Source organism: Myotis lucifugus, unplaced genomic scaffold (assembly GCF_000147115.1).
Source record: "Myotis lucifugus unplaced genomic scaffold, Myoluc2.0 scaffold_8, whole genome shotgun sequence".
Lineage (NCBI taxonomy): Eukaryota > Metazoa > Chordata > Mammalia > Chiroptera > Vespertilionidae > Myotis > Myotis lucifugus.
Genome location: NW_005871056.1, coordinates 15,163,659 through 15,176,040, shown reverse-complemented (window position 1 = coordinate 15,176,040; position 12,382 = coordinate 15,163,659). Strand labels below are relative to the sequence as shown.

The window sequence follows — 12,382 nt, the reverse complement described above, 5'->3', positions numbered from 1 at the left end:
TCTATTCTATGTAATAAAAGGGTAATATGCAAGTTGACCCTAACAGCAGAATGACTGGGAATCATTGGTCACTATGACACACACTGACCAACAGGGGGCAGACGCTCAATGCAGGAGCTTCCCCCTGGTGGTCAGTGCACTCCCACAGGGGGAGCTCTGCTCAGCCATCAGCCAGGCTGATGGCTGCCAGCATAGTGGTGGTGGCAGGAGCCTCTCCTGCCTCCTCAGCAGCGCTAAGGATGTCCAACTGCAGCTTAGGCCTGCTCCCCGCTGGCAAGTGGACATCTCCCGAGGGCTCCCAGGCTGCCAGAGGGATGTCTGACTGCCAGCTGAGGCCTGATCCTCCGGGGAGCGGCCTAAGCCAGCAGGTGGACATCCCCTGAGGGTTCCCAGACTGCAAGAGGGCACAGGCCGGGCTGAGAGACTCCCCCGAGTGCACAAATTTTTGTGCACTGGGCCTCTAGTATATAATAAAGGGCTAATATGCAAATCGACTAAACGGCGTAATGACCAAGAGGCCGCGGGTAGCAGGCCTAAGCCGTCATTCGGATATCCCCTGAGGGCTCCTGGACTGCAAGAGGGCACAGGCCAGGCTGAGGGACTATCCCCCCACCCCAGTGCACGAATTTTGTGACCAGACCTCTAGTATAATAATAATAAGCTTGAAGGCTTACACTTAAAAATTCATGCTTTGCCTGGATGGCTCACACTAGATCAGTGGTTCTCAACCTGTGGGTCGCAACACCTTTGGGGCTTGAACGACCCTTTCACAGGGGTCGCCTAAGACCATCGGAAAACACACATATAATTACATATTGTTTTTGTGATTAATCACTATGCTTTAATTATGTTCAATTTGTAACAATGAAATTGGGGGTCACCACAATATGAGGAACTGTATTAAAGGATCGCAGCATTAGGAAGGTTGAGAACCACTGCATTAGATGCTTTATGTCCTGGCTAAGTCTTTTTCAGCAGTTAAATTTGACTGTAGTAAACAAAGACTGAGAATGCTGTTCAGAAAATGAACTGAAGGTGTTCCAAACTTTAGATATAATAAGTAGCTTGGGAGGAAGGTAGAGACTGTTGTTTTGGGGGAAATAATAACCGAGCCAACATGCTAAGTGAAGTAAGCCAGGAAGTGAAAGAAAAACACCACATGATCTCACTCATTTATGGATAATAACATTATAAACTGATGAACAAAAAGATAGATACAGAGGCAGAGAAGCATTGAACAGACTGTCAAATTTCAGTGGGAAGTCTGGGGAGTGTTGGGGGGCGGGAGGTAAGAGATCAACTGAAGGACTTGTATGCATGCATGTAAGCATAACCAATGGACACAAGACACTGGGGGGGTGGGTGAGGGCATGTGCCGAGGGGTAGGGGAGGCAGGGGGAAGGTCAATGGGGGGAAAAAAGGAGACATATGTACTACTATCTGTAATACTTTAAATAAAATAAAAAATAAAAACGAGAGAAAGATACACCCTAGGCCTTTCTTTCTGTCTCTGTAAGCCTTCCCAGATATAGCCATGATTAACATGGTTAGTGCCTCTTCTTCCTGACATCTTTCTCAAGGTATATAAGCATATATCATGGTTTTTTTTTGTATCCCATGTGTGTCTGGCACAGTGCACAAAGCATAGTAAGTGTTAAGTAAATGTTAATTGAGGGGACCCTTTCCCTCTCCCCAGGAGGGAGTCTGTACTTGTTCTTCAATAAATCTCCATCTTTGCTATACTAAAAAAAAAAAAATGTTAATTGAATTGAATGGCTGAAATGCTCACTGTTGTATAAGTCAGAAAGGTCAAGTTCCTTGTCTTCTCATCCTAACATTTCAGCACGAACAGTGATGGAATCAGCATGCCTCGACTCATCATCAGTCAACTGAAATGGCTTGACAGAGTTGTGGATGGCAAGGTAGCCTTTTGGACTTTTTCTGTCTTAGATTTAGAGAGTGTGTTTTTCATACTTAACCAAACTTTTGGAATTTGCAGTGTTTTCTTTTCTTCCCTTTCTAAACAGAAAAATTTACATTTTTAAATTCATCCATTAACTTTTTTCAGCTTTGAGATTTTTTGGTAGTTCACCCTTTACGGTTTCAAAAAGAAAGACAGAAAAGAAATTTACTTATGATGGCTAGGTATTATTTATTAAATTAAATATTTGGAAAGAAATTTAATTTTTCAAAGCACATAAATTACTGTGTTTTAATTCTCAAAAGCGATGGGATCCCAAACCGCTGCACTTCACTGCAAATGTTTTAATTTGATTACATACAGTTGTCTTCACTTATCTGCAGTTTTGCTTTTTTTTTAAAAAATCTATTTTATTGATTTTTTTACAGAGAGGAAGGGAGAGAGATAGTTAGAAACATTGATGAGAGAGAAATATCGATCAGCTGCCTCCTGCACACCTCCGACTGGGGATGTGCCCGCAACCAAGGTACATGCCCTTGACTGGAATCCAACCTGGGACCTTTCAGTCCGTAGCCCAACGCTCTATCCACTGAGCCAAACCAGTCAGGGCAAGCTTTGCTTTTTTTAAAAATAAGTTTTTTATTGCTTTTAGAAAGATGGAAACATTGATGAGAGGGAAACACCAGCTAGACCACGTAATTTTTTTTTTAATTGACTTCAGAGAGAGGAGGGGAAGGGAGAGAGAAATATCAACGATAAGAGAGAATCATTGATCGGCTGCCTCCACACCACCACTGGGGAGCAAGCCCATTACCCAGGCGTGTACCTTGACTGGGAATTGAACCACGGCCTCCTGATTCATAGGTCGACACTCAACCACTTAGCCACCCGGCCAAGCACATAACTTTTAAAATTATAGTCCCTTACTGTGCCTAATTTATAAATTAAATTTTATCATAGGTATGTATGTACTAGAAAAATCATTGTATACATAGGTTTTGTTACTATCCATGGTTTTAGGCATCCACCAGAGATGAGGGGGGATTATATTAAAATGGAAAATTTCAGGAAGTTTTGCAGTTATGTTATTTGTTATCAAGCACCTTGATAAAGGTGAATATTTTTTGTTTTTTCCTTAGGAAAATTTATCTTCCATATTATTGAATTTTAAAAATTTAGCTTAAAAATACAGAAAATAAATTTTGCATGTATCATGTGATCTTCACATATGCACGAAGAGATCATAATTAAAATCACAAAGTGAAAAGTGGTTGAATTAAGACCATAAAAAGTAGAAATTTCTGTCACAAGTATATCTCATGAATTAACATGACAAATGAGAAAAATATTGACTGATTCTGAAATATAAAAAAAAGGAAAAATCTAAAAATGGTCAGTTGAAAACTAGGCTAAGATTATAAAAGGTTATTCCCAAGAAAGCTAATACAAATGTTTAATAAGAGTAAGAAAAAAATGTTCAACATCATTAATAATTGATCAAATAAATTTGAATTAATATGATTGTACTTTTAAAAAACTTGGTATTGAATTTATTGGGGTGACTATATAAAAGCCTAAGCAACCATTCGACCTTTCGACCAGTAGCTATAATGTGCACTGACCACCAGGGGGCAGAGCTCAATGCACAGGCATGGAAACATGGAACAGACTTATAAATGGGGGGCGGGGGGGTGGGAAGAGATTAACTAAACATCTTATATGCATACTAGAACCGGCCCGGTGCACTGATTTGTGCACTGATGGGGTCTCTCAGCCTGGCCTGCAGAGATCAGGCCGAAACCGGCAGTCCAACATTTCCCAAGGGGTCTCGGATTTTGAGAGGGCGCAGGCCAGGCCAAGGGACCCCATTGGTGCACAAATCTGTGCACCGGGCCACTAGTGGTTAATAAAATTATATAGGTTTTAGGTGTACAGTTCTATAACACATCATCTTTATATTGTATTGTGTGTTCATCACCCCAAGTCGAGTCTCCTTCCATCTCCATTTATCTCCCTATATCCTCTTTACCCCCCGTAACGCCCCCTTTCCCTCTAATAATCACCATACTGTTGTCTGTGTCTGTGAGGGTTTTTTTGGTTTGTTTTTTTGTTTTTTTGTTTAATTTCTTCAACTTTTTCATCCAGAAGTTGAATTTATTTTGAGCATAGTGCTTAAGGCCCATTTCTTTTCAACAGTCTTAAAATCATTCTGTTAATTTTTGTCAGGTATTCCAAGGCTTAATCTTTACTTGGAAGAACATGGCTTAGGGAGTTTCACCTGGGCTGGAATTTGGGGTCTGTCATTTATTGTGTATCATTGAACAACACATAGCCCCACATTTTTTTTTTCAAAATATAGCCCCATATTTTAAAAATGGAAATTATTGTGAAGATTAAATGAAATACAATATATAACAAACCAGTTAGATAAACCATCCACCCTACTTTTTTTCCTATTTACCATCCCTTGTATGAAAATTTCTGGGTCATTCATCTCTGAAATTTAGCTTCGAGCTTGAATGTGTGTGTAGTTGTCAAAAAATATTTCCAGCTGTACATTTCATGAGTAGGAAGTTTTTCTCTATTCCTGGTAATATGCTCCAATTCTAATAGTATCCTCCACTGTAGGATCTCACCACCAAGATCATGCAGCTGATCAGTATTGCTCCAGTGCACCTTCAGCATGATTTTATCACCAGCCTACCTGAGATCCTAGGGGATTCTCAGCATGCAGATGTGGGGAAAGAACTCAGGTGGGTGAGCACCTTGTTGCCGTTCTAAGCAGGGCTCCACTCTGGGAGTCTTATCACTGCAGTGTGAAAACAGTAGTAATGTGTTCTTTTTTGTATAAAAGAGGATACCTGCCTACAATAAGTAGGGTGCGGGATTTGACTTGTTTTTCTAATTGTATATATTTAGTAGACCTATCTACTTTCTTTTAAAGGTCTACCTATTGTGAATATGCAATCTGGTTTAAGATTAGTTATATAAATTTTGTCTATGGAGATTTTAACATGTTCCCTTTGTTTCCTTAGCATTTCCTCCACCCCAGGAGTCCTCAGTCATGAGTACATATCCAAATCATTTGTGAAGCTTATTAAACATCTACATTCTTTGGTTCCTAAATGATTTATTCTAATGCACATTGCTGTATCTGATCCTTTGCCAAGACTCACTACTTATTATCATTTATGTGAAAAATAGTAATTGTGCTAGGGCAGTAATTAAGAGGAGAACAGTATCCTTATGTAATAGTGTTTCTAGTTTGTGTGTTTTTTAAATATATTTTTATTGATTTCAGAGAGGGAAAGGGAGAGACAGAGAGAAATATCAATGATGAGAGAGAATCATTGATCAGCTGCCTCTTGCACAACCCCCATTGGGGATCAATCCTGTAACCTGGGCATGTGCCCTTGACAGGAATCAAACCTGGGACCCTTCAGTCCACAGGCCGACTCTATCCACTGAGCTAAATGAGCTAGGACTAGTGTTTCTGTTTTAATGCAACTTCACTTATCCTGGAAGTAGTAGTTTTTAAAAATTTGGTTTGTAATACTTCTTTTTCTCTAGCTGTCTGCAAAGCTACCTCCAAAAATGTTCAGGGATTTCTGGTCTTTGTGCTTTTGGGCAGGATGTTCCCTCTGGGTATAACACTATACCGTCCACTTTGCTGCTTACTTCCAGCTTGTTCTTTTGGATAGCCTTCTTTTAGACTCTATCACTGTCCTTCTCTACCCTTTGTTCCTGTAGCACCCTGCACATATGTCTATCATATTTATCACATGCCATTATAATTATAGATTTTCTTTTTCCTTTTCTCAGGAAGGATATGTACCAAACTCAATAGTGGGTTTCCTTTGTTTTGGGTAGTGGGGATGCTGAGGGAGGACATCTTGTTTCTACTCTGTTGTTTGAATTTTTCATAATGAACACGTATTTTTTTAATCAGAACAATTTTTAATGAAACATGCTATGAACAAACTTAATGGGAAGTAAGAATATCCTTTCTTCCCATACTCGTGATTTTCCCAAGTTGTTATCTGCCCAGCTCTGTTAAAAGTTGCACAACTTTTCTCTTTTTCCACCATTCACAGTGACCTTCTAACAGAGAATACTTCACTTACTGTACCCATCCTGGATGTCCTTTCCAGCCTCCGACTTGACCTGCAGCTCCTGTCTAAGGTAGGGAAGATTCTGCTCTCTCACCTTCCACTGCCAGTGTCAGTTAGTCATTGCCTGGGAGCAATCTATGTAATGGCAATTTCCTTTTGAAACAATATTGAATGACATTTGATCTCTTTTGTTCTTTTCAATGAATTTCACGTGTCATACCCTGAGAGGTTCACTGCTATGTTTTAAGCAGTAAGTTCTAGTGGTAATCTATGTTGCTTGAATATTTACAAACTGCTCTCCATAGAAATAACAATTTTTTATACTTTCCTCTAGACCAGGGGTGGGCAAACTTTTTGACTGGAGGGCCACAATGGGTTCTTAAACTGGACCGGAGGGCCGGAACAAAAGCATGGATGGAGTGTTTGTGTGAACTAATATAAATTCAAAGTAAACATCATTACATAAAGGAGTACGGTCTTTTTTTTTTTTTAGTTTTATTCATTTCAAACGGGCCGGATCCCGCCCGCGGGCTGTAGTTTGCCCACAGCTGCTCTAGACCAGTGGTTCTCAACCTTCTGGCCCTTTAAATACAGTTCCTCATGTTGTGACCCAACCATAAAATTATTTTTGTTGCTACTTCATAACTGTAATGTTGCTACTGTTTTGAATCGTAAATATCTGATATGCAGGATGGTCTTAGGTGACCCCTGTGAAAGGGTCATTCGACCGCCAAAGGGGTCGCGACCCACAGGTTGAGAACCGCTGCTCTAGACAGTGGAAAATTCAGGCTTCAAAATATAACATAGCACACATTTATCACAAGGAACTGTGGTGTTAACAATTGAAAGCTTATAATTTGGAACAAAATAAAACATGGTATCTTTCTTCCTGAATTACATGTGAGAAAACTGAGTGAGAGAAGTGATTTTTCTAATTTTACCTACCAAGTCAAAGTTGAAGTATTAATCTGAAATGTTTAATGTTTTCATGTTTTTTATGATTAGGTCCGCCAGTTGGTAATGGGTAAGCTGTCATCTGTCAAATTGAAGGACTTACCTGTGATAATCAAGTTCATTCTTCATTCCATAACAGCCATGGATGCACTTGAGGTACCCTATTATTTCCCAACAAACATTAATAGGGTGCTAGACCCTAGAGCAGTGGTTCTCAACCTTCTGGCCCTTTAAATAAGTTCCTCATGTTGTGACCCAACCATAAAATTATTTTCGTTGCTACTTCATAACTGTAATGTTGCTACTGTTATGAATCGTAATGTAAATATCTGATATGCATTATGGTCTTAGGCGACCCCTGTGAAAGGGTCGTTCGACCGCCAAAGGGGTCGCGACCCACAGGTTGAGAACTGCTGCCCTAGAGAGTACAGAGAAGTGCAGTGGTGCTCTTATGAAATTCAGTAATAAAAAAAGACTAACCTAATCCGACCGGCATGGGTCAATGGTTGAGCCAAAAGGTCACAGTTTGATTCCCAGTCAAGGCACATGCTCATGTTTTGGGCTCATTCCCCAGTAGGGAGCATGTAGGAGACAGCCGATCAGTGATTCTCTCTCATTGATGTTTCTCTCTTTCCCTTCCTCTCTGAAATCAATTAAAACACACACACACACACACACACACACACACACGTGTGTATATATATTGATATATATAAAAGACAAACCTAGATGAAGATAAATTATTTAAATTAATAGGTTCTAATTGCTCTTTTCTGTACAAACTAATTTATAAAGCTCATGAATCCAGATGGTATGAAGGGGAGCTATTGACCAGATTTATTGCTCTATATAAGCTGCTACAGGATATATTTGCTATTTCAGTGTAATACCTCCAAGTTCTGGGATTTTAAGGGTATGACATGCTCTACTTGTATTAGCTATTTTCATCAACTCTTTTTCAAAATGCCTTGTCTAACATTTAATAATCCTACTTCCTCAGTCTTTCAGGACATTGTTACAGTTCCTTTGAGAGAGTGGACTGTGCCTGTCTGCTATGCACGAACAGAACACATAGATAATATTTATTTTCCGCAGGTAATTTCTGAGCTTCGGGAGAGGTTGGATGTGCAGCATTGTATTTTGCCACCACTGTTTCTGGCTTCCCAAAGCTGGATGAAAAATAAAGGCCAAACACGGTATAAGCTCATTGACTATTACTATCCTTTTTCTCACATAAGCAAGAAAAGTTTTCTGACATTTATCCTGAAGCCAGGACAGTAGATCTTAATATTTACAACTATAAAGAATGGTAGTAATATTATACTCATGGAATACTGTACATTTTCTCAAGTCAGTGTGTGTGTGTGTGTGTGTGTGTGTGTGTGTATTCTCTTGGCTATTCACATCAATCCCGGATAGACTGCTGTACAAGTTTATTAGCCATTTACACATGAAGTTGTGATTTGTTCCAGGCTACATGGCTAGTAAACAGAAACCCAGGTACCTCTCTGTTAAGTGGAAGAATGATTTTATTCCCTTTCTGCTTCTTTAGTTCTTCAGGAAACCAAGAAAACAGTGATGAGGACTGTGTTTTTCTTGTGTTTGACATAATAAAGTCAGCTGTTAGATATGAGAAAACCATTTCTGATGCTTGGATTAAGGTGAGTGAGCTCTTTGAAACTTTAAATAGTAAGGAAGAAATGGGTGGCAATTAGTGATAGATATATAAGTAAAGGTAAGTTGAAATAAAAGTCTTAAAAGTCATTCAGGAAGAAATGATAGATGATGGTTGCTTGGTTCTCAAATAAGAGAACAAGGCATGCTGAATAAAGTGAGAAGTATTATACTCATGTGTTGTAATATATTTGTGACCCTTATTTTTCTAGGCAATTGAACACATTGCCCCAGAGTCTGAACATAAGGTAATGTTAACATACTATGAATTTTAAGTATTAAAATTAGTGAAACTGACTAGTGTTTTTTTCCTTCTTTTTTTCTTGCTTCCTCCAGTCATCCTTTCTATGCCTTCTCTAGCTGCTCTAATAAAAAAAGCTGTCTGGGGAAGATGATATGAGTGGGTGACTTGCCAGATGGTCTTCCCTGCTCATTTATTCTGGCAATAAACTAAGCCTAAAATATCCGTAATAGAAAATGTTAACATTCCAAATAAGCATAGTGAGTTGCAAAGAAGCCAAGTCCCTACTGCTGAGGAGTTGAAGACTAGAGTCATCTGGATCATCAGTCAGGTCCCTGTATCTGTCTCATTGTCTTCCCTCCCACCAAATAGAATTGTCAAGATAATGGCATTCCATGTTTTACTTCTCTTTATGTATGTAAATCTGACCAGAGTGAATCCATCCACTGTAAAGGCAATGATACTGAATCTCTCTTAATTCTGGAAATATCTTCTGTAAGAAGCCAGATGATTGAATTTCTTTTTTTTGTAAACTATATTTTATTGATTTTTTATAGAGAGGAAGGGAGAGGGATAGAGAGTTAGAAACATCGATCAGTTGCCTCCTGCACACTCCCCACTGGGGATGTGCCCACAACCAAGGTACATGCCCTTGACCGGATTCGAACCTGGGATCCTTTAGTTCCCAGGTCGACGCTCTATCCACTGAGCCAAACCGGTTAGGGCGAGAGTCTTATTTTTAAGAAATATTTTTTTTTGTTGATTTTAGAGAGAGAGGAAGGTAGAGAGAGAGAGAGAGATAGAAACATTGATCAAAGAGAAACATTGATTGGCTGCCTCCTGCACTCTTCCTAACAGGGATCAAGCCCACAACCTGGACATGTGCCCTGATCCACTGTAAAGGCAATGATACTGAATCTCTCTTAATTCTGGAAATATCTTCTGTAAGAAGCCAGATGATTGAATTTCTTATTTTTTTTAAATATATTTTATTGGTTTTTTACAGAGAGGAAGGGAGAGGGATAGAGAGTTAGAAACATCGATCAGTGCCTCCTGCACACTCCCCACTGGGGATGTGCCCACAACCAAGGTACATGCCCTTGACCGGATTCGAACCTGGGATCCTTTAGTTCCCAGGTCGACGCTCTATCCACTGAGCCAAACCGGTTAGGGCGAGAGTCTTATTTTTAATAGCTGTATAATATTCTGAAAGTGCCTATCATAATTTATTTAACCTTTTTCATTTGACAGATATTTACAGTCCAGCTTTTCACACAGTAATTTTTCTAATATTAATGAAAATATATACTGAAGTTGGCAAGTTGTTTGATCTTTTTTCTTTAAGAATTGTGAAGATATTTCAAGTTCTTTCTGTAATAATATCACTTTCACTTGTATTCCAATGTTTTCTTAAAATATACCAGTGGTTAATAGTTGTGGCACCTTTATTTCTCTGAAAAATATTTTGGGATTTGTGGAAATGTAGATGATACTCCCGTGGGTATGTTGAGCAAATGAGTGTCGTCCATCATTCTGTGTTTTAATGGAGAAAATTGAAAGTTGCTAATTCATTGTAGTAAATGTATTAACTTATTAAACTCTTTTCCTGTTGTTGCATATTTATTGACAATAGACTTTTGACCTGGTGATGCTTCTAATCATCTATAGCACAAACACTCAGGCAAAGAAGTACATTGAGAGGGTGCTAAGAAATAAGATTCGATCAGGCTGCTTTAACAAAGATCTGCTGCAGAGTACATTCTATGTTCATTACTTGGTAAGTGTCAGAGAATCAGACAACATTATTGTGAAAGGTATAGAGAGGTCATTTTAACCTTTCCTACCCAGTGTGGGAATCTTAATACCACCACCTTTGCTAGCTGTTGATCTTTGACAGGGAGCTCAGTATATTTCAAAACCTAGTAGGATTATTACTTACCTTGATGGAGACATTATGATGTTAATAAAACCAACGTAAGATTGTTTTTTAACTTTTTAGTGAAAAGGTCACAAAAATGGTTTATGTTGAGCTTATTAGATATAAATCCCAAATTCATTTTCATAGAAGGTATTTTAATTCTCATCTTTTAATTACGTACTTAATGTAATATGATTTTTAACCTAAAATGGAAGGCTTTACAGCTCCCATCTAATATTTCATCTTGTTAATTTCAGCCCATTATTCAAGCTGATTGAGACTTTCAAATCTTAACTGTCTAGCTCTGTGTTATCTGCAACTTGACAGACTTACCTTTTGTATCTGTTTTAAGTTGTTTTGTTTCTTTTGTTTTTAAGAATAGTTTATTGATTTTTAGAGAGAGAGGAAGGGAGAGAGAGAAATATCTATCTAAGAGCACAACATTGATTAGCTGCCTCTTGGACTCATTTCACCAGGAATCAAGCATGCAACCTGGGCATGTGCCCTTGATCAGAAATCAAACCAGCAACCTGGTGGTGCACAGGATGTCACCCAATCTACTGAGCCACACTGGCCAGAGCCTAAGTAGTTTTTAAAAACCCGCAGCATACAGAACCAAAGAAATGCTAATAGAGACATAATCATGCATCTGTTGAACCATTACTATTTGACTATTCAACTCTGTGACCTTAGGTGATCATTCCTGTTGAAGTATAAACCATTCAAATTAGGATTTTATAAGCTAAGAATGATGTTTTCAGGTGAATATTTAGGATATTAAGTGTATGCCTTCTTAGAAAACTGGTAGCAGTACTTTGGGGCTTGACTTAGGAACTAATGAAAATATATAGTTGAGCCTTAAGATTTTATATTTAGAAATGGATTTAATGTTTGTATGTATATATATACATGGCCCGATGCACAAAGTTCGTGCAGGGGGCTCGGCCCCCACTGCCATGGCTTCGTCCGGAAGGACTCTGGTCTAATTAGCATATTACACTTTTATTATTGTAGATATTTTTTTGTTCTCACCAAGGATATTTTTTCCATTAATTTTTAGAGAGAGTAGGAGGGGGTAGGGAGAGAGAAACATTGATGTGAGAGAGACACATTGATTGGTTGCCTCCCGCATGCACCCCAACCGGGCCGGAGATCGAACCTGCAATGCAGGGAATCGAACCCAAGACCCTTCAATGCACGGGCCAATGCTCTAACCACTGAGAACACCGGCCGGGGCAGTGTTTGTATTATTTTATCTTGCAGTTCTTTCTGTGCTTATTTCTGGCAATAATATATGTTTTGGGCTATAATTTTCCAGAAAGCAGAAACCATATATCATTTTTTACTGTATTTTTCTCAGTAAAGCAGTTTATTGCTTAATTAAGATTTTCTTTTTATTGTAATGATATTGGTAAAAAAGGTGGACTTAGTAACTGTTTGTTTGTTTGTTTTACTCTGCATCCATTAATGCCTTCTTGGTAAGACAAGACTAGTTCTTGATCTTTCAAAGAAGTCCATTTCATTAGTATTGAACCTTGTAGATTGATTTCAAATCATAACTA

General features: G+C 38.7%; 1 protein-coding gene across 1 annotated transcript in view; it reads left to right on the top strand.

The window, feature by feature from the left end:
• Positions 1–12,382, top strand: part of FANCD2 (Fanconi anemia complementation group D2) — a 67,469-nt gene that overhangs the window by 17,647 nt on the left and 37,440 nt on the right. Inside the window, exons 8-15 of the mRNA XM_014451328.2 lie at positions 1,844–1,922; positions 4,550–4,674; positions 6,016–6,103; positions 7,039–7,143; positions 8,083–8,183; positions 8,540–8,648; positions 8,874–8,909; positions 10,536–10,679. Coding sequence (XP_014306814.1) covers positions 1,844–1,922; positions 4,550–4,674; positions 6,016–6,103; positions 7,039–7,143; positions 8,083–8,183; positions 8,540–8,648; positions 8,874–8,909; positions 10,536–10,679 — 787 coding nt within the window. The remainder of the gene's footprint in view (positions 1–1,843; positions 1,923–4,549; positions 4,675–6,015; positions 6,104–7,038; positions 7,144–8,082; positions 8,184–8,539; positions 8,649–8,873; positions 8,910–10,535; positions 10,680–12,382) is intronic.